This window comes from Apis laboriosa, unplaced genomic scaffold, assembly GCF_014066325.1.
Source record: "Apis laboriosa isolate Shangri-la unplaced genomic scaffold, ASM1406632v1 scaffold17_cov146, whole genome shotgun sequence".
NCBI classification, from domain to species: Eukaryota; Metazoa; Arthropoda; class Insecta; order Hymenoptera; family Apidae; genus Apis; species Apis laboriosa.
Window position 1 is genome coordinate 1,494,001 of NW_025222181.1, and position 21,771 is coordinate 1,515,771.

Here is a 21,771-nt window from a genome sequence, read left to right on the forward strand (position 1 = left end):
AGAGACAAGTTAAATAATAAATATTCGTAAAACGATATTTGAATTAGAATCTTAAAGAATTTGTTTTGAAAATATGATGATTTCGAAAATTCTAGAGACGATTTTTTTTCAAATTCAAAAGTATTACAAGATTTATTTTAATCATTAATTATTAAATTTATTAATTATTATATACTATAAAAATATATAAAAATTATATAATTTAAAAATCAAACATCGTTTTATATATATCAGATATAAAAAAGAAAGTCTGATTTCTCTGTTTAAAAATACGCAAAAGAAAAATTAAGAAACTCAATCGAAACAAAAAATTAATTACCTATTATCCAACTTCGAAAATAATAACTTTTTTATCCACGTTTATTAGAACTTTCTCTTCATTATACGATATTTTATGTATTTCATTAATTTTTTCCTTTTCGCGAGAAGAAGAAATTTCTTCTTTTCAAAAGAAATTCTCGTGTGAATCGAAACGATAGCCGCGCACACGAAGAGATCGGGTTCCCATTTTCGCAGAGATGGTGGTGTGGATTCAAAGGTGGTCAGTTGCGCATTGTCGGGTATGATTTATGCTGATTAAGACTGTGGTAGCTAGTGCTATCGCCGACTTGTAAGTCATGGCCAGGTAGAGAGAGGGCGACTTGTGAGTTGCAAGGTGGCTGGGTCTACGAGCCGCGGGTACGTGGTGTGACAGTGTCGTGCCTGGTAATTTAGTGCGCACCAAGGTTTCTCCTGTATAACGCATTTATATAGGCTATAGCTCGATCTCTGTCCCGTCCCCTGGGTTTCCCTCGCTCTCGCTCCATCTCCCTTCGTTTCTCTTGCTTCGGAGACGCTACATCGTGAACGCGAGCGCGCGCGCATGGCCATAGGTAGAAGGTTAGTACCTATAGGTATAATATAGGGAGTGAAGCGAAGCCCTATTCAAAGCGGATGATTCAGTGGCCGCTGCTGCGATCGGATAAGATCTCGTAGCACGCCGCCTCGTCCATCTTAACCGCGAGTCTAACCAACCTGTAACTACGTAACCGTCCGACTCTACTGATTCCGTTTTTTCCGTGTCCTCCTCCTCCTCTTTCGTGACATCTCGCGCGAACGAGTTTCACGCTTAACCGCGATTTCTTTCCTTCGAATTTCGTTCGTGTTTATTTACGGTAAGAAGTAAGCGTAGTAGTGTTCTCTGTAACCTCCGTCGCTGTCTCTAGTTACTGAAAATGGGACCTTGAAGCGAGGTTCGAGCGTGTCGAACGAGATAAACGAACGAAACTTGACACCGATGATTATCGATTATTTTCGATACACGCGTATCGATGATTATGCAGAAAGTCACATTTCTCGGTCTATTTTTGGACTCTTTTTCTTCGAGTTTCTTGTATCGGAATTTTTACTGTACGAGACTATAACTCACAATTTGAAACTCTCGTCAAAACATTAATATTATTAGTTGATAAATTATACCCGGCCGCTATAACGTTATTAATCAAGGACAGACGAGGAGATGACGGGTATAGGCTGGAACAAAAAAGAAAGCGGAATTCCATTATTCTAGTAGTTTTTGATTTTCGCGAATAGGATAGGGGGGCGTGATCATTCCGGTCGCGCGAAAATAATAATGAACTCTCATAAATCAAGGAAAGTTTTGAGAGAACTGAATATCTCTCTCTCTCTCTCTCTCTCTCTCTCTCTCTCTCTCTCTCTCTCTCTCTCTCTCTTCTCTTTCTTTCTCTCTCTCTTTCTTTCTCTCTTTCTCTCTATCTCTCTTTCTCTCTCTCTCCCTCTCCCTCCCACCGTCTACGAGCTAGTCCATTCACGATATCCGGACACCGCGTGCCGATATGCCAACCGGCTGCCAAAAATGTTTCTCGTACCGGCAACTTTTCTGGCGCGTTCGAAAATCTAGCGGAATCAGGGATACGCCACGACCGATTAGTCTTCTGTACGTCGTCGTTTCCCGCCCCCTCCCCCTTTCAGCCTCGTTTTTCCCGATTTTCACCCCGCGCCAACCACCCTCGGCGCCAGAACCACACCGGACAGTAGTGGATAGCTGGCAACGGCTTCGAGACAGCCGCAACGATTGCTTTTTTTTTTTTTCGGCGCATAGCTCTGGCCGAGGCTTTTCGAGGATCTGGACCCAGGGTTGAGCATAGCAGTGAGCGTAGAATGGAAGTAGGTAACCTTTGGGATTTCGACTTGATATATCGCGGCAAGACGATCTACGATCCACCCCGAGAGTAGACCGATATAGACGCTGGTTGGAATGTTTTATGCAAATCGAGAATCAGGAAGCAAAAGGAAGTCTTATGAAAATGAAACTTTTAACCTGGCCAGGTGTGTAACCGGTGGAAATAACCGAAATACCACCGGTTTCCTACCGTACTCTCATCCATATTCTCTTTTTCATTCTTTATACCGGTTGATCCGTGCGAGATAGCTTTCAACCGAATCCGAAACGTTTTTGTTTTTTTTTTTTTGGTTTCTATTATGTTAACGAATTAACACTGTTGTGTGTGAGATTTCAAATTGATATTATAACGGTCACATTTTAAAGTTAGAAAAATTCTCGTTACTTCTCTCAAGTTATTTATAAACAAATAATTTTTATTCTGATTTCTATCGATTGATTCCGTCAAAACTCGATGTAATAAGAGCGCACGCATCGTTAAATAGATCGACGACCCTTGGGCTTCTCATAACATGCAATTCCCGGCCCATTCCAAGTGAAACGAATCAAAAGTTACTGTTTAATTTATTCAGATAGCCTCAAGGTTTTTTGATCATCCTTTCAACGACGACCGATTTTTGCATGCATGTATTATGCAGCGTCGTCGATTCCGGAGTGAAGGCTCGCCACGCCATCATTTCGCTCCACCCCTTATTCCCACTATTATCCGAAATGCATAAGATCGGTACGAATTTGCGGCTCGCGGGCCCCCAAATATCCCCTTCGACCAAGTTAACGGGGTGGACCGTAATTGAACGGCTCGACATCGCGGAGACCGATTTTTTGGAAGGGATAAAAGATCGTGCGCGCAATTTCTCTGCATTCTCTCTCTCTCCGGTAATCATAGTTTCTTGCCGTTAAGCGTGATGGCGTCTTGGTCGTTGAAACCGGCTCTCCCCACGCGCATGCGCTCGACACGGTACACTTGCTGGTGGGGGGGAGAGAGAGACTCCTTCGGGGCCCTCGAACTTCGAGTAGCCGAAGAAACACGGTTCCTGTGCTCTCTCCCTCCCTTAGTTCATTCCGTGTACAGCCAGTTTCGTAATCTGTATTCTCTTGCAAATTATCGGATAGATCGATTTCTGGTTCTACGCTACCGCTCTTTTGCAGCCTTTTTCTTTTTATCGGATTGCACTTTGCGGTCAATATTATACCGAGATGAATGAAACCGTCACGTTGTTTTGAAGGTATAATATATGAACTTGATATCAGTTTTTCAATGTTTTTTTTTAGGTTATGTTGTTGATGTCTAGATCAGACAAGTTTTTCAATTATCAATTAAATAATCATTACATTACAATAAAGTATATAATATATATATAATTTTCTTATATATTGTTATTTTTTAATTCATAGAGATTAATTAATGACAAAAGTTTCCGGGATCTGGATTCTGTCCAATCTGTTAAATTTGACGATCCTTTTCTCGGAGGAATTTAATGAAGTCTATCTTTGTCTGATTAAGTCCACTACCGATTGTGTTGTAAACATAAAAACTTGGTATGCAACGATGTCGTGCGACAATGTAATCAACGAGAGTAGAAGTAGATTTGCATGTCACGATTGACTATTGTCGAGGCCTGTCTAAACGAATAGTCATCTACTATATCTTGCAAATTATCGAATTATCTAGCCCAGGTACTTGTTAACTGCTACAAGTTAAGTCATTACTGCGGAATGCAGTCGCGCGGGAGCATGCATTATACATTAATCCAATCCTGTTAGAAGTCTACGATGCGCTATTAGCCATTTTGTGTCTACCGATCATCTATCGATACGGTTGCAACTCTAACTTTTTAACGCTAGAAGTACCAAATGAGTCAAATTAATTAATTACAAATTTATTATTTTCTTAAATATCAAAAAGGTGTGTTTATTCTTAGTAAAATTAATATTGGTTCTTATTTAAACGAAAATATAATTATTCTTTTATATTTATTTTAATTCTTTTATATATTTTCGAGAATCTTTGCATTTCGTATAATTCAAAAGAAGTTAGAATGTGCTGGAACGTGCATCACGATTTTTTTTGTCTGTCGCATCGGATAATATGTTAAGATTTAGGCGACAGAATTTATTACGATTAGAAGAGAATAAAAAAATTTACCTGAAATAAAAGGAAAAATTAAATTATTTTTAAACTATTCAACTTGTAAATCGCGATCTCCAAAAAAGGTAGTCAATTATATTTTTTTCTACCTTTCCTGTTACCTTTAACCTACCTTTACCTACCCTCCAATTAAAATTGCATCTTTGTCAATAATTTTACTTAATTCTAAGAAAATGATAAGAGGAGGAATTGTAATTTATTTGATCATTACAAAAGAGTAGATCAAAAAGAAAAAACAAACACTTCTTAGAAAATAATGTCGTTTATCTCTTTGTCCATTCGTCATCTTGATTTCCTCCGTGACGATCGAACAAACAAATTCTTTCCAAGAGGATGGGGGAGGGATATAAAAATCTCGCGTCACATTTTTCCTATTCTCATTCAAACGAAGCGACTAACGATTCGGAGAGGATGCACGAAAACGCGGAGAAAAACGTTCTCGCGGCCAAGTCGAATCCGTTCTTTGTGAGGCCAGAAAGTGTGCGCGTGCACTCTCTCTCCCTCTCCGCCCCTCTCTCTTTCTCTTTCTCCGCTCGTCCGCAGTCTCTGCTCGAGGTCTCTCTGCCTATAGAGTTGGAAATAAGGCGGCAATAAAGCATATGTAAAATATATTCTGGAATTCCTTTTAGGACGCAGATATATGGGTGGTTGGTGGGTCGGTTGCCCGCTGGTAACCGCGTCCCCCTTGCACGTCCAATGGTGGATATACACGCGTGCTGGGGTCCTTCGTATGCGTGTACCAACCGCGTGAGTTTATAGATGCGAGCCGATGTAAGTAAGACAGACGATCCGTTTCGTTAGAGGGTGTCGCGGGGTTACCCACCTGTATCAAACTCCGCCACCTACCTCACCCTCCGGGGCCCGTCCTTTTTCGTCTTTCCGTTTCGTCTCCTCGCTTCTTTTGAGCTTCTTTCTTGTTTTTCGGCCGGCCATTTATACCTCGGCCCATTTGCATCGACCACCATCGGCTTGTATACGCCTTGTATACGCTGACGTTTCGTATGAATTGGATAAACGATAAACGTGGGGAGCATTGGCTGAAGCAACCCTTTAGGAAGGGTATATTTCTTGTTGCCGCTTCGGTCGCGACGATTGTACGTTTTTCTCCCTTCAGGAATACGATTGGACGTGTAGGGTTGGCAAGTGATTGGAAATTGTTTTTAATAACGCGAACAGATGAGAAAAATCATTTCGTATCACAATCCAATCATTTCGGTGACGTGGAAGAAATCAATGGAAGAAAACCGTAAATTCTTTTTCGCGATGAAAAAGAGACACCTATGAAGGAGGCCAAAAGTGAATCAGAAGGAAGGTATAGGTGGAAATGTTGGGACGGAAGAGAACAACAAGAAGGAAGAAGGAGACGACCCATGGTGGCGTCGACTGCTCGAGGGGAAGAGAGATGAGGGGAGAAAGAAAGAGAGAAAGATATATGGAGCCGCGAGGTGTCGCCTTACAACCGGCTCGGTTCGCTTACCTACGAAGCCTCTTTTGCATGCCATCTCCTCCACCATCTTGCCTCGCGTTGCTCCTTTTGCGCTCCGTTCCTTGGAACGTCCTCCTCTTCTTTCTCTTTAGCTCCTCCGTTCGCGCTGGTCCGCCTTGCTCGCTTGGCCGCGATGCACCGTTGCATTCGGTCTTTGCATAATTATTACAGTTACCACGAGTAGCAGCTGGCTTGTCGTTGTAGAAGAGAGCCACCTTGTCTCTCCGTTCGCCACTGCCACTAACCCGGTAAACGTTGTCCTCTCGCGCCAGGCCCTACTCAAGCGAGACGCCATGTCCGCCATAGTAGAACGAGGAACGCCACTTCTCGATTCGCGTGTACACGTTAATTAAATTTTATCCAGCTTCGCACGCGATTCCTTGGTCGCCGTTTCTTCCTTTTCTCAATCGAAGGCTGGCCAATAGTTTTTAATATCGGGGATAGTTTGACGTGTGCTCCTCGTATGGAACAAGTGGCCGTTCGAGTCGAGTTTATTCAGCTTCTCTCGAAAGCCATTTTGAAAGGGTGTGGCGTTTCATGTAGCGTTTTTCGGTGAAGTTATGGAAGCGAAGCAGGCTCTTTTATTAGATTCTACTTGAACAAGTTCTCGGATCCTCGGGAGTTAACAGCTGCTAGAAACGAAATTCGATCCTCGTCGTATCTTTATTCTTTTTTAACGACGGTCGTTAAAAAAGGACGAAGCTAGAAGAGAGCTAGCGAGAGACGAAGAAGGATTGAAAACACAAACGCTTGAAAAAGTTTATGATGATTGGTTTCGTTGTCAAATTATTCGCTTCGCTGGCTTCAAAAGAGATTAATCCCCTCTCCCAGTGTTGTGAAAAGTATATCCACAACAAGAGGTCGAACATATGACGAATAAATTCAACGATTGGTGGATGGCTTCGTCTTATTTACCAACGGTATATTTCCACTAGTTTCCCGTTGAAACGCGGGTTCAAGACGCAGTAAGTTCGCTCGTTTCTTTCTCGCGTGTCTCGACCTCTGGAAAGTATCGTTCAACGCGACGCAGAAAATAATGCTGTACATTTAAATGAGCCGCCCCTCTCCCTTACCATATGGGAATACCATAGCGCGGAATAGTTAGTCTTGACTACTGATTGATGAACGAGGACGTGAGTTATGGACGACCTTCGCGCGATTTCGTCAACGTTCCAGCCGATGTATCCGTACGGACTACTAATTCACAGCCTGTGGCTAATCGTTCTTGCAACATTCCAATATTCTCCGGCTCGGGTATGGTAACCCGTAAGTTGGAACAAAGGCAAAAAAAGAAGAAAAAGGGAGGGGGCTCCACATTCTCGAACCAGAGGGAGACCTCGCATTACGAAGGGAAGTGTATCGCTACAAATTATAAAGGACGGACACAATTACCGCGGCAACGTAATTTTCAACGGGTTCCAACAAAATACGTACGTTCACGTAAAACTTCGCCTCGTGGCCGCTCTCGTTTCCCGTCGAACGATCTCGAATGCGATGTTACACGCGTTCACGCCCATCGTTTTGAGCGAATTATTACATCGATCCCAGACCAGATAGCGCAGTTACACAGAGATGGCCGAGACATGGCCAGGTAATCACAGGGACAAGCAAATACGGCATTAACCTTTAGAAGAGAGCCACTATAGTTCGAGCCTTGACGAGAACTTGTAAGAAATAGCTCTTATCCATATACATATATTTATGGTACATAATAATATTCAGTATATACATACATATATATATATATATATATACATACATATACATGATATTTTTACGTATCAATTTTTGTGTTTGTTTTGGCTAAGATATCACCGTAAAAATTTATGCATTTATGGAAAATACAAATGCAAAAAAATATTCGAAATAGATCTTTGTTTTATTTCTATAATTATATTCAAGCAACGAACCTTTTTTATCCTGTTAACGTCTTATAATATTTCATTTGCGGGTCTGTTGAAGGTTAAGGACGATCGAATCGCACGGCCAGGATAAACGTGTGTCCCTTTATCCCTTCAGGTTTCAGTGTCGGATGGCGGTGTTTCGCGCGTGGGAGCAAAGTCGCCACCTTGCCCGCGGCGCGGCACCACGCTTATTCAAAAGTGGCTGCACGTAAAGCCGATATCTTATTCTCGAATGCTCCATTCGTTCTTCTTATGGTATATCCTGCTGGCTGCCGGCGACATTCTTGTCCGCGTCGCGTAACTTCTACCCTGCCACCCCTTCCCTCGCTTCTTCCCTCCCCCCTCCTCCCCTTTTGCCTATCCTGCTGTTGCTGCTGCTGTTGCACCGTTTCGCCTGATCGCGATTGCGCCGCGGTAACGACAAGTTTACCTCGATAGGCTGAACGTACGCCGAGAAACGCGTGGAATAACGACTCCCCCTCCCCCCTCTTTTCAGCCGTGAGAGAATCTCGCTGCGTGTGCCCCCCCCGGTCCTCGACATCCGACATCATGAGTCTCTCGATCGCTTCCTAGTTCAATTCCTGGATAGATCTTTTGATGAATCGATGATATTTTACATTTAAAAAATATTTTTAGAAATTATCTTATATCTTATCTTAAATTTTCTTATCTTAAATTATCTTATCTTAAATTATAATGGTATCATTTCGCATGTAAATTCAAGACGAGCATCCTAGACGGAAAAATATAAAAATTTTTCAAGAAATCTTCGATGATTACGTTCTGTATACTACTTCTAGTTTATATTCAAGGATTTACGAGCTCTAAGTAGAAGCTTCCGAAAATTACTCGATTTCTCCTGCACTCTTTCTCTCGAAACGGGGAGACAACAAGCTCCACGTGTCCCCTCCGCGTTCGTTAGCCCTGCTTCTACATAACTTATTAATTACGGTTGACTAATGCTCTCCAGCTGTGGCACAGCCTTACGCTTCGCGCCACCAACCTTACTTACCTCTTCCCTTCTTTCCTCCCAACTTTCTCTCCGGCATTTTCTCCACCGGAACAGCCCTTAACGGAGGGGCACGAGAGAGCGGGACGAGAATAGTAATGGGCGAGGGAGGGAGGGGAGCGAGGAAGAATGAAGGTCGGATGACGAGAGAGAGAGAGAGAGAGAAGGGGATTGGAGTGGAAAAGAGACGCGCAGAAGAAGAAGAAGAAAGGTGGGACAGTGGAAGAGAGTACAGGGACGCTTAGGCAGTAACTCACGCCCCCGAGAGGATTACCTCTACCTTGGCAAGCCTCTGGAGGGAGGGTGTACCCCAACGGTTGAGCTACGATCTTGCTGCGTAGCTACGCGTTCCTCATACCGAGCGTCCCCGGGACTCTCGTGCCTCGCAAACGGAGAGTCTCCGCCGCGGCCGTGAACGCTCGCGTTTCGGGAGGGACGTATACCGGAAGCTTAGGGAACTTACGACACAGCCGCGGGCTTCGAACTAGCACTCGAGACGGTCCGCGCTCGTCGGGGCTGACCTTCCTCGTTGGCATCGTGTTTCCAACGACCGGACGGTGGAAGGCCTTCTAATTACGTTTACGATTTACACGGTCAACTTGCCCTTCATTTGGCCGGCAAGAATTCCTCGCGTCGCCTGTGTTTCTTCTTCTTAACCCTTTGCACTCGTATATATATTCGATAAGGATACCAATCAACTCGGAATTTTTTTTCATAACCAATCAAAAGGAAAATATTTTTATGCGAACATAACATAAATTAAAATTTCCGGTTTAGTAGAAAAAATTAGCAAGTAAACATATTTAATCTGCATCTCACACTCTTTTGAAATATGAAAATCTATATAATATGTTAGAGACATTTCATATTTCTTGAAAACATGATTTTAATTAATTGTAAATAAATTTAATTAAATGAATATTATGTAATATTATCTGGCTATAATTTGATCCCAAATAATGTAAGATGTCGCCTATATGGCGACAGACGAGTGCAACGGTAAAATATATAATGTCGCCTATATGGCGACATACGAGTGCAAAGGGTTAAATTAAGTGTTCGCTTCGACTGATTATTTAGATTATTTTTTTTTTTTTTTTTGTAGCTTGGAATTGAAATTATTTTGAATCGTAGTATTCGTGAATACTTAGTTGTTGTCAGGTGTCTGTAGGCGATTTTTAAAATTTGATCTCTTTCGCTTAGAAAAGAATTTAATTTGTTTTAATTAAGTTTTAATGTGTAGATTGAAGATTTTAATTATTCTAAAAAAAAGTTTTTGGAATTAGTTTGAAGTAGTTATAATATGGATTGTTTCGGGTATTTTTAAAAATCTGAGTAAATATGGAAGACCCTTAAGGATATTATAGGATTGAAAAATAGATTTTTGCAAAATAGATAATTGCAAAGAAATATTTTTAACTACAAGTACAAACTGATATCGCTTGATCAAGAAATAAACATTTCTTAATAATAGTAGTTATATAAAGGAATAGTGCCTGAAATTAATGGTTTGGGGTTCAACAAAATGTGCAACATATGAAAGGTTCCTGAACCTATTAACTTTAATACCAGAACTATCAACCTATAACGTATATACCTCAACATACTGATATACCATTATAATTATAAAGATAATTACAATTATAACGATAAAGGATTAATTTTATCAAAAATGCCTCTCTATATCTTTAATAATTTCAAAAAAAAAAACATCAATTAAATAATTCTAAAAATGTGAATAGATCAAAACTCGTTACAATTGATATTGCTTCATTGTGATTTACGTTTAGACAAAATTGGTCGTGTTTAAATTAATCTCGAATCCTAGTAACAAGAAACACCAGAGGGCTTTTTCGATTCGTTGCGGCCATCAGTAACTAACCTCGAAGGTTGCTGCTGCAACCCTCGCCTCAAGGGGTTGGGTCCACGAGAGAAGAATCTCTCGGGGTGTTTCGCGGGAATCCTTCATGCTCTCAGGCCAATTCACTTACTTTGATTTGATTGACCCCCGTGTATGATCCGTGCACGGTCCAAGGGATCGAGGGAACGAAGGGTGGTGGCGGATGCCGTCGTCTCGTGTTTTGCGAACCGTGGATTGTATCCCTGGCAGCAATCAACGTATTGGTTGTTCTTATTGGAGTTGGCACGGGCGAGGTCTCTTCCTTGTTTATGCTCGGCCACGTCGAAAGTTTCCAATAAGGGATGGAAGGCCCTTACCCCATGGCCGCCGTTCTAAACGAGCCGAGAGAATTGGAATTTGCTTGCGAAATTTTCTTCGTGTTCAGTGAATGATTCGCCTCTGTTTTCCATTTTTTTTAAAGAAGTTATAATAAAGAAATAATAAAAAATAATATAATAAAAAATAAAGAAGTTAGTATGGTACAGATATATGGCCGTTAATTAATCTTGTTATATTTAATTGGTCGGGTTTCTAATAATAATTTTGTCATTCTTTATTCTGTATACACAAAAATGTGTTATTAAATGTCGATGTACAATTTTCTATTTTTAATGAAATTTTCTGAATATTTAAAATATTATTCAACGCTCAAAGTTTTAATTAAACAAAATATTTACAATTTAATATTCTATTAATCTATTGCAAAAAAGATTATATTCGAAATTATATTAAACGACGAAATTTTGCAAATTTTGATTTTTCCTGCTCGAAAAAAAGATTTCCCTTTATTATATTTCACAAATATATTTTCATTAAAATCAAAATTTTTCCCTATAAAATAACGTTCAAATAAAACATATAAAAAATAATCCCAATTATTTTTTATATAAAATTAAATATTAACTTGTACAATAAATCGACCACCCTATCTGCAATACCCCGACCTCTCCTAAAACGCCCGCGGGTGGCTATTTATAACGATATATAGGAGAACATTCTTCTTCTTTTTTTTTTCTTTTTTCGAAAAAAAAGATTGAATTACGACGGAAATATTTTCACTCGGCCTAAACGCGCTACTCTTCTTCGGGAACAAGTTGGGCGATCACCCCTCTGTCCCCTCTGTTCGAGCATCCAGAGATGTTCCTTCTCGTTTCTCCAGGATGAAACACGTTTCACGGTCTCAGCATAAAATTTATCCACCCCCTTGGTTAAACAGCCACGCACGCCTCCTCTTACTTTTCCGGGGAGCGAGGCGGCCTTGGAATTTTTCCCTTCAACTTCGTTTCACCCCCCACGATATCCCACGGGGCGTGCGTAAGCTCGAGGGTGAGGAGGAACTACGATGGCTGACCGGGGTTCGAGGGAAGAGACGAATGATAGCTAGCTAGGATCACGAGAGACCAAGAATCACACAAGAACGTTTTGAAGATTTATCTTCATTCCTTTCTTATTATCTTTATTCCCGCTTGGAATGAAAATAACCAATCGCGAAATCGTTTCGTCAAACGGAAAATTATTTAATTTAATTTTCATATATTTCCGTGATATTTTTGTCGATTGGTCTCTATAAATTTAAATCTAATTATAATAATTATTTATAGCATCACGTATGATATTTTAGCTCACCAATAAAGAAAGATAGAGAATAATCTTTTTTTTAACAAGATTTAAAAAAAAAAAAGATTTCGTGCGTTGAGGGATTAATTCCGTTTCACGATACGTAGAAGAAAATGGGATCGAATCCAGAAATATAGTAGGGAGAGTCTGGATGGGAAAGGCGGTCGATGGAAAATTAAAGAAACCTTTTGCGAAGGAAGGGAGGCTGGGAACGGAGGAGGCGGCGGTGCTTGTCACATTTTCTACTTTGCGGAGACGTACGAGGCCGGCTTAATTGGCTGAAGCCCTGGTTTTATTTATAAGTTCGAGCGGAGTCTATCGAACCCCTCCCGCCAACTGTGTTGTGAGGAATACCGGGCCAAGGGAACGATATAACTCCGACGAAACGGAAAGGTAGGGATATTATCTCTCTCTCTCTCTCTCTCTTCCTCTCCCGCTCTGGGGGTTGGAAAGGAGACACTGGAGGAGAACGCGTGACAAATAACCCTTATAAACGATTCCCTATAACTCTGCGGCCCTCCGCGAGCCCTGCTTGACAAGCTGAAATGAAAATCATGGGGATGTTGCGCCGCCACTGGGAGACCTATCGTGGTGGGAGAAAAGCGCGAGAACTGGAGAATGGGGGAGGAGGAGGAGGGCGGAGGGAAGTGGACACTTGATTACATTGCGATAATATACATGATGCCGATATGAACTCTGCCGCGGCCTGTTGTTGCTCGTCTGCGCGCGATATTGTATAATGGCCAACTGGAAATGGTCCAGTGGCGTGGTGGCGGCTGTTCGACGTGGCTGTTCGCGCGCGCACACCCCGTCGATAATAGATCGGCACGGATACGATTGTAAATATGACGCGTTTATTGCTCTCCCCGTTTCGAATCGAAATGTTGTTCCGCGAAAGTGTGTGCACAACTGGCCCCGATACCCATCGAAGGATGGAAAACGTTTCGCGCGCAAATCTGATTCGAATTCCGTTCGGATACGAAATTCGTTCCGTCCGGATAGGAAATCGGCGATAAACTTCCTTCCGGTTAGCTGGATAAAAATTACGAAATTTTAAAATTACGAATTAAAGAGAGTTATGTAGGATGAAAATTATTGTTTGTTATTTGTCGTTCAAAATATTTAAGATGTTTAGATTAAACTTCTTTTTACAATGATACGTATAATTTTTTATTTATTTTTCAGTCTTTTGATATTTGACGGATAGAATTCGAAAAAGTAAAAAGATCGTTGCGTGGAAAAATTTGGAATGTTTAAAATTATAGTATTTTGACGCCATATTGATTTCATAGTCACGTGATTAGTTGACGAATCATGGCGGATTATAGATAACGCAAGTAAGTGGAAAATTGAGTTAATTGCTAATTAAATTTATATTAGCTGACATTTCTTTCGTGGAATTTCTTTGTAAATAAATCGACGTTATTATTTTCGTCACAATTATTTCACTTATCTTCTCGGGATTATAAGCATGGAATATATACTCCCGTTATTAATTATTCATAACAATTAAATCCTTCGAGTGAAATTAATTTCTCGGTTTATCGCGCAATAACCGATAAAATAATAAAATGGCGAATGGCGTTTAACCAAAATTAATTGTTTCGGGTGAACGAGTCGACCGACTAGGAAAACATTTGGGATAGGAAAAGGGTGTCGTCGAGCGGTGAAAATCGTATACAGGGGACGTCGTTTATGTACTTCGATATAAAGCGTATGCGAGCAAAAGACTGCTTGCTTACGGGCAGAGGGTTGCTTTGGTCTCGGCTGTTGGCAGAGGTGAAACGGGAGGGTTTTTACGAGGCAGTAACGGCCGATAAGGTGAGCTTGAGCCCCCACAGACGGGTTTATTCCGGTACTGCACCCAAGTGGCTGTTCGACAGTGTACCTATACTGTCCTACGTTCTCTTACTTTCTCCTGGTGGCTTGCTGTGACTTTGCCATGCTCTATCTGAAACCGTTTACGCGCCCCTTTTCTCCTTTCTTTTTTTCTTTTTTCTCTCTTTTTTTTTTTTGTCTTCAACTCATTCTTTCTAAAGTCTCGCTTAGAAGTTATCCCGGCCTCTTGGCGTTATCGACAATGTTACCGGGATTTCCGAGCTGGCTTCTTCGAACCCGTTCACGTCTTACACATCCCGAATACCGGTATTTGTAGCTAGGCGATTCAAAGAAGAAAGACTGGATTAAAAGATCTCGTGGTCCGTTTGAAATTGTAATGCGATATAATAAACTTTCTAAAAGTAGAATTTCTACTTGGTAGATTCGACGATGAGTTAGTTTACTTGTGGAAATGCTTTAACGTTTTAAACGAGGTATGAATAGTCGAAGATCGATATTATTATTTTTAATATCTTTTTATAAGGATATATATGATTGCTGGACATTCTACTGCCAACGTTCGTTTCTTATCGCTCGCTCAATTTCCTATAAAGAAAGGTGTGCGTTAGAACGCTGTGCGATTTGGCAGTTAATATTTTTAATATATACAATGCACGCGATCATAATATATTTTGCTACAATATTTTGCTATAAAAACTTCAATACTTTTTGCGAATTTATAATAATATCGCGTTATTCGTGTGTATGTAACTTTACCTGATCTAATCTAAATGGTCTCTGTGATAAAAGTTGGACGACTGAAAATTGAGAGATATTTATAAAATAGTAGAATTAAAAAATAATAAGGCATATCATTCGCGATGATATCAAAGGGGGGATTTCTTCGATAAATACTTAGATTTTTAATTAGACATTGAAGATCGTTTCTCTCAATTATTCAACTTTTACTATACAAAGGATACCAATAACGTTCGCACCTTCTGAGTTAAACACTTCGAAAGAGGTATAGACAAAAATAGTATGTATATATATATATATATATATATATATATATATATATATACATACGCGTTTGGTCGCGTGTGTAAATGTATTATTTCGATAGGACACACGGTTTCCCCTCGGGAACCCTGAAAACGAGGTCCACGAAAAGACACGCGATCTCTTCCCTCTGTGGAGCTCGTTTGAACGTTTGGCCTGTGGTTTTGTTGGTTGCAGGAGCGAACGGAATGCGCAGGCGCGGCCGCCAGACCTACACGCGCTACCAGACGCTCGAACTGGAGAAGGAATTCCACACGAACCACTACCTCACCAGGCGGAGGCGGATCGAGATGGCACACTCGCTCTGCCTGACGGAACGGCAGATCAAGATCTGGTTCCAGAATCGGCGGATGAAGCTGAAGAAGGAGATACAGGCGATCAAGGAGCTGAACGAACAGGAGAAACAGGCGCAGGCGCAGAAGGCAGCGGCAGCAGCGGCCGCGGCTGCGCATCAGCAGCAAGCGGCCGGTGGGGGACCGGAGGGGGCCAACTAGGGGTACGCCCTGCACCGGAGCCCCCCTGACCACCCCACCACCAATCCACACCACCCTCTGCTAGCACCGCAATGTACACAGCTATATTAAAGGTGAGTGACTTCTTCGATACCACCAACCATTTTTATTATTTTTTCCTTTTGCCTCCTTTTACCCTTCCACTTTTTATCTTTTTTTCTTCCTTCTTTTTTCTCTTCCCTCCTTTTTCCTCTTTCTTCTTGCTTCTCGCTTGTTCGCATTCACGCTTCAAGCCTTTCTCTCCTTCTCTTACTTTCCCTCCTCCTTGCTCGCTTAACCTGTTAAACGCCAATTTCTAGCTCGATCGAAAACACCTTCTGTGCGCGGGGATCGGCCTCGAGATATTTTATGCTTTCGGAAATTGTTTCAGATTAATCGTTCGAAATAGATCGAACTCGCAATTATGTTAAATGAATTAATATAGATATACTAGTCGAAAATAATGTTAAGAGATATTATTTTTTTTTTTTTCATTAATTTTAAAAATGAGAAAATTATATTTTATATCAAAATTAAATAGCTTACGAAATTTTTTTTACATATTACTTTTCTTACAGCGATATAAAAGTATAAATTATCCCGAAAAATACACAATTACATCACGATTTTAAGATCTTTTAATCATCCGTCTTGACATAGAATCAAATAGACTTCTTACAACAAATTCCTATTAAAAACGCATCGAGAATTTTCTTTCTTATTCTTCGTCAAACAAATTGCCTGCAATCATAGAAAGCTTACGTTTCTCATGGCTTGATAAATCTTCCAACGAGCTAACCCTTCCGGATTCACGAGGGGTGAGAGTCGCTACCCGTTGGTAAATGGATTCCTCGACGAAGTTGAGCAATTCCGTTCCGCGAGGTCTTGAGCATTAAGCCCGATACATCATCGGCGAAAATTACCGGATCCCGAAGAAAACGTCGGCTAGAGTTTGTTGCAAATGGTGGGGAGGGTCGGCTTTTAGCCGACTCCCCGGCCTTTAAAATTAAGTTTAGCCGGTACACTTAATGAGGATAAACCACCTGCGAGCGTGCCTCCATAATTTTCTAAGTTATTCTGTTTGCGTGCATTTAACTCTCTCGCGAGCCTTCTGCATCTCGAGGGTGGTGGTTGTTGTTGCCGAGGCAACTGGTCCAAGCTTGAAATGTGGCTCCATCGTGATTTCAATATTTTTCTATATTACATAGGATATACAGACCGTTAATGAAGCGACTGCAATTTGCAAGATCCTTCTCAGTTTCTCACCATTATCGAAAAAAAATTCGAAGCGTAGCGAGGGGAATATTCGAAGGGAAAAAGTGAAATCGTTTCCAAAAAAGAAAAGAGGAAAAAGAAAGTAGAAAGTTTTTGGCCAGGTAGAAGGAGGAAAAGAAAAAAACAATTTCGCCAAAAGAAATGGCAATTTCTATCGTTGCACGTTATCTGGCTCGAGAATCCTCCTTGGTATAATTTGTACTTCGGTCCACGGGGCGGCCATTCGTTCCCAGAAAACGAACGACCCTTCGAATTGCCAAGGCAATATCGGGATAAAAAAAAAAAAGAAAAAAAAAAAAAAAAAAAGAAAAAGAAGAAGGTCCAGCTTTTTCTGCGCTTTCACGAAAGTCTCTCCCGACTTGCTACGCTGACTCTACCCGGCTTTTATGACTCTTTCCATGTTTGGCTGGGAAAAAAAAAAGGATTCCCGGGAAATGTGCTCGCCCGTTGAATGCTTTGTGCCGGCCATGCCGACATGCCGCTTTCGTTTTGACTCGTTATTACATTCGTCCCCTCTATCCCTTCTCCTCTTCTCTTTCGTGTTCACCACGCTGGATTTTCTTTGTCCTTGTAACCAGGAAATTAATTATTTTCGAGTCAACTTCTCGTAATTTGATCGTTACTCTACTTGGAATAGTTGGAATAGTTCCTCGTCGAGATTTTTACCTTAAAAATGATAAATAGAAGGATAATTTGATTATTATCTTTTGATATTCTACGGTGTATTTAAAGATTTAGAAGATTTTTCAAAAATCTTTGTGTATATCTTTATTTTTTCAAAATCTCAATAATGATTTTAATTAAATTTTTTAATTTTAATCAAACACAAAACTTTACAAATATTTAACAATGGAATTTAATCAGACATTAATAACGAATAAATTTTCTTGGAATTTTATTTAAAGATCTCATTATCAGGGGACTGTGGAAGGAAGAGAAATTCGCGCGATAATTCTTACCCGATTGCAAATCATATTCCCCTCCTCCTGGTTTTCCAGATAAACGGAAAACTTTATAAAGTTCCCTTTTGTCGGCATCCTGCCGCCAGAGGAATTCACCAATTAACTCCACGAACCGCGTTGGTAATTGTAGGCTGTAGCCCGAGAGCGTGCCGATTCCACGATACCGATCCATTTCTGTGCGCGATGTTTAATCGATGGACTCGTTGCTCGTCCGACTTGTCGTTACTTCTCCCTTTGTCGTACCCCCCCCTCGTGAAATCCGAATTTCGCTTCTCTAGAAATCACGCCGTTGTTACCCGATCTTAAAATAGGATTTTAGCCTTGTAAATAGCCAGAGGCATAGTGCATGCATCATACATGCATTGCTAGTACATATCGCGCATCAAAGTCTCCACGGAACGAGCCAACGTTCGGAAAATTGATACGCTACAAACGTATAAGATATATAATATTTCTTGTTCATGTCTTCTTAACTCTCCAGTTACGATAAAAAATTATCGAGAATTCGATCATGAATTGCGTTACTTTCATAGACGATTTGAATTTTAACGAGAATTAATAAGAAATCGATAAATTTCTTGAAACGAATTTTTATTCTTATCGAGAAAAATTTTAAACATTTCGCTGAATGATTTCGATACTTTAGAATTTGTTCAGATTTTTTTGAAAAGATCAATAAAGAAATTGATTTACCTATAGCATTGAAGAAAAAATTCACAAAGATTTAATTATAAATATATATAATATATAAATATATTAAAATCAGAAATGAACAATTTATCTTTGAAATTTCTCTTATCCCACCGATTATTATCCGATTTCTTTCTTTATTGCTCGCATTCTTCATCGGTGTAACCGCGTGCCGGTTTTTACGACGCAAAGTAGATCGTTAGGTTCGGTGCATGGAATATTGCCAGGAACTATAATCGCGTTATGCTGGAACAGTAGCGCAATTGCGGCGGGTGGAAGTAACGTCATCGTATCGGGACGCGGAATCGATTAGCGGGACGATAAATTACGATTTGAATTATATTACCATATTAATTACATATTTACGACGTTATTTATTAGGATCGCTCAGTGCGCGCGCGCGCGCGCGCGTCTCTGTTGCATTGTTTCGCGCCCTCATTAAATCGCGCATTGATAGCGGAGGGGCCGCATTAAATTCGCGACTATGCCACGCTTCGATAATATAACGAGATATACATATTTCAGGGCCGTTTTTTCCATGCTTGTCGTTGAATTTGCGTGAAATTTACATTTCATTGTCGGCACCGCTCGACCGTCCGTTTTTGTCCGCTCCGCCACCGCGAGGAAGAAATAGGGGCTGAGTCCAATTAAGAAAACCCACTACGCGGCCGCGCTATCGTACTTTCGTAGTCACGGCTTAAGAATTTGATGGACCTCTCTTGAGGCATGCTTCCATACGTCACCCTTTTTTCGTCGCCTAAATAAAGAACGAGACAACGACAGCCGATTTCTGTCTCTTTCTCGCCCGGCCGCGGGCCGAGTCGATGCCATGACGCAGATATACGCGAAGATAAATTTTGACAGTGAACAAGAAAAGGCAATTTAGAGGAATTCCGGCGATCTACTTTTATAGGAAAGTTTGCCCGGTATGGGCGATAAATCGCGCCAACGGGCCCGAGTTTAAAAGCTAGAAATATTTAAAGGTACATATCTCGATTCCAAAATCATGTTTCCGAACGGGGATTACAGATCTATGGACTTCTTAGCCCGAGAATCGAGTTCCTTCACTGTTTTTTTCGCGTGAATATTATTGTTGATCTTGTCTGTATTTATTGAATTATACATAACAATTTTGAGCTTGTAGATATTTATCAAATGTGAATTTTAGAGTTGTATCATAGGAAATTTGACGAGACGATATTTTAACGATCGTAATAATTATAGATATAAGTAGTATAAACGGTTTTATTCGAACTAATGTTATTTTGTCTATGGCATTGCGATGCCATCTAGTGGCTTTAACGACATCGAGGTTAATTATGGCTGCCTCACTCTTGCTTCCGAGGGCGTGGTTAAGGCGGGGACGAACGGCGACGAATATTTCGTCGCATTGGCTCGTCACTCTGTATCGGTCATTTACTCGTTCATCGATATAAATTTTTATTTTGAGAGAAAAAAATTTTTTTCTTGATTATTTTACGACAATCTGAGTGTGAAAAAGTATGCCAATACTTTGAAGTAAAAGGAAATGAGAAAATCTTTGAGGTGGAAAATTTCTGTGATGCTATATTTTATTAATTGGTCGTTTCCGTCGTAGATGGCAGCACGGGTCGACACATTCTCGGTTGATAAAGCAACCATTCTGTTTTACCGACGCCTCAATCGGTACACTTAATTTAGAAGTCGCTCCTACTTACCCAGCTTAACGCTATTCTACGGTAGTCCAATGATTGCCGGTAATGCATTTTATGGGTGTTTTTATCGACATGGTCGTACAGTAACTTACGTTGATGATTCTGGTTCTCAACGTAGGGCTCCGCCGTTCGTGCAAAGTTGGCTCTGTGTATGAGACTCGTGCATGTGCATCGTTGTATATGTATGCAGTTGCGCTGACTCGACTGAAATTACTTGCATTTTCCCGACGAACGCATTCTCACAGCTATTCGTCAATAATCCAATAAAGCCGCGCTACTAGCGGCCTCATGAAGACGGAATAAAGTACCGACAGCGTGTGATTTTATTGCGCAGTAAAGCGTGATTCCGACAGATTGATGCACGATTTTTCTTTCTCTCTTTATCCCATCTTCTTTCTCTTTCTCGTTCGTTCTTTTACGCGCATATATTCAACTGCTTGCTCGTCAAACGGTAGGTCGGGGGATCTTTATTGGCTGTAAAGGAAGACATTTTACGATCCATAAAAGCGTTTATAGCGCTCGAGCAGTCTTACCTCGGTTCTTACACCCCGGTTATATCCATTACCCCTTCCGCGGCCTTTCCAAGGGCGGCCACTGGCACGCGCTCTCTCCGCTTTGAGATTTACAGGTTACGCTCCCGGTAACACCTCGTAAACTTGGCTTAACGACTTTAACCGGGCCTAACTGCTTCCTTCCTGCAATCAGACCCTGACCTACCTCCCGCGTAGACATCCTAGAAAAATTTCAGCGTGACCATTGCCCATGAAACCACTATCCCTTTATTTCCCATTCAATTTTTATGACATCTCTATACTTTTCTTTCACGATTTAATAATTGATTCAATTTTTTCTACATTTTTATAAATATTTATCTAATCGAATATTCAATATTTATTTTTTTCGATATAAAGAAAATGATGCATTCTCGTAATTCTCATAATATTATGCTATCGGTTCCGTCCATTAATAAGTCAATACCTTTCAATTGACAATTAACTCATTAATATTATGGAGATAGAATATATATGTATACACCAAAAATTCATCCTGTGTGGCAGGTACGTACGGATTCTATATCAAAACGTGCTCTTCCTCATGTCTTATGAGAGATCGGACCATTCTGTCCGCTGTTTTATGATTTGTTTTGATTACACTTCATTACCATTTTACGCCTTTCGCTGCCACGTAACTGGCTGGCAATAACTCTTCGTTGTTGATTCTATCGCGACGTTTACGACCGTCATTATTAGCTGATACCACTTGAACTCTCGTAAAGTCTACGCCCGTGCGTCCGGGACATCCGCTTGCACGCTGGCTAACAGGGGGGTGGGGGATTCCCGGTCAGAGGGTGGTTGCTTGTGGAGAGGGGAGACTTATGAGTTGCCGGATTGTCCGGCAGATCGCGCCCTTATAGTTCGCTACGTCTTAATGCCATACTTCATTTATCGAGATCTCTTTCTCTTATCTTTCCGCGACGAATCATCGTAGCCTTGGGTTTGGAACGATTGCGCCGGCTCTCTGATCTTATTCTC

General features: G+C 40.9%; 1 protein-coding gene across 3 annotated transcripts in view; it reads left to right on the top strand.

Moving 5' to 3' along the window:
- The window catches only part of LOC122711757 (homeotic protein ultrabithorax-like), a 335,569-nt gene that overhangs the window by 103,321 nt on the left and 210,477 nt on the right, over positions 1–21,771 (top strand). For all 3 annotated transcript variants that reach the window (XM_043930782.1, XM_043930781.1, XM_043930783.1), the window contains one exon: positions 15,305–15,713. In XM_043930782.1, coding sequence (XP_043786717.1) covers positions 15,305–15,621 — 317 coding nt within the window. In that variant the 3' untranslated portion in view covers positions 15,622–15,713. The remainder of the gene's footprint in view (positions 1–15,304; positions 15,714–21,771) is intronic.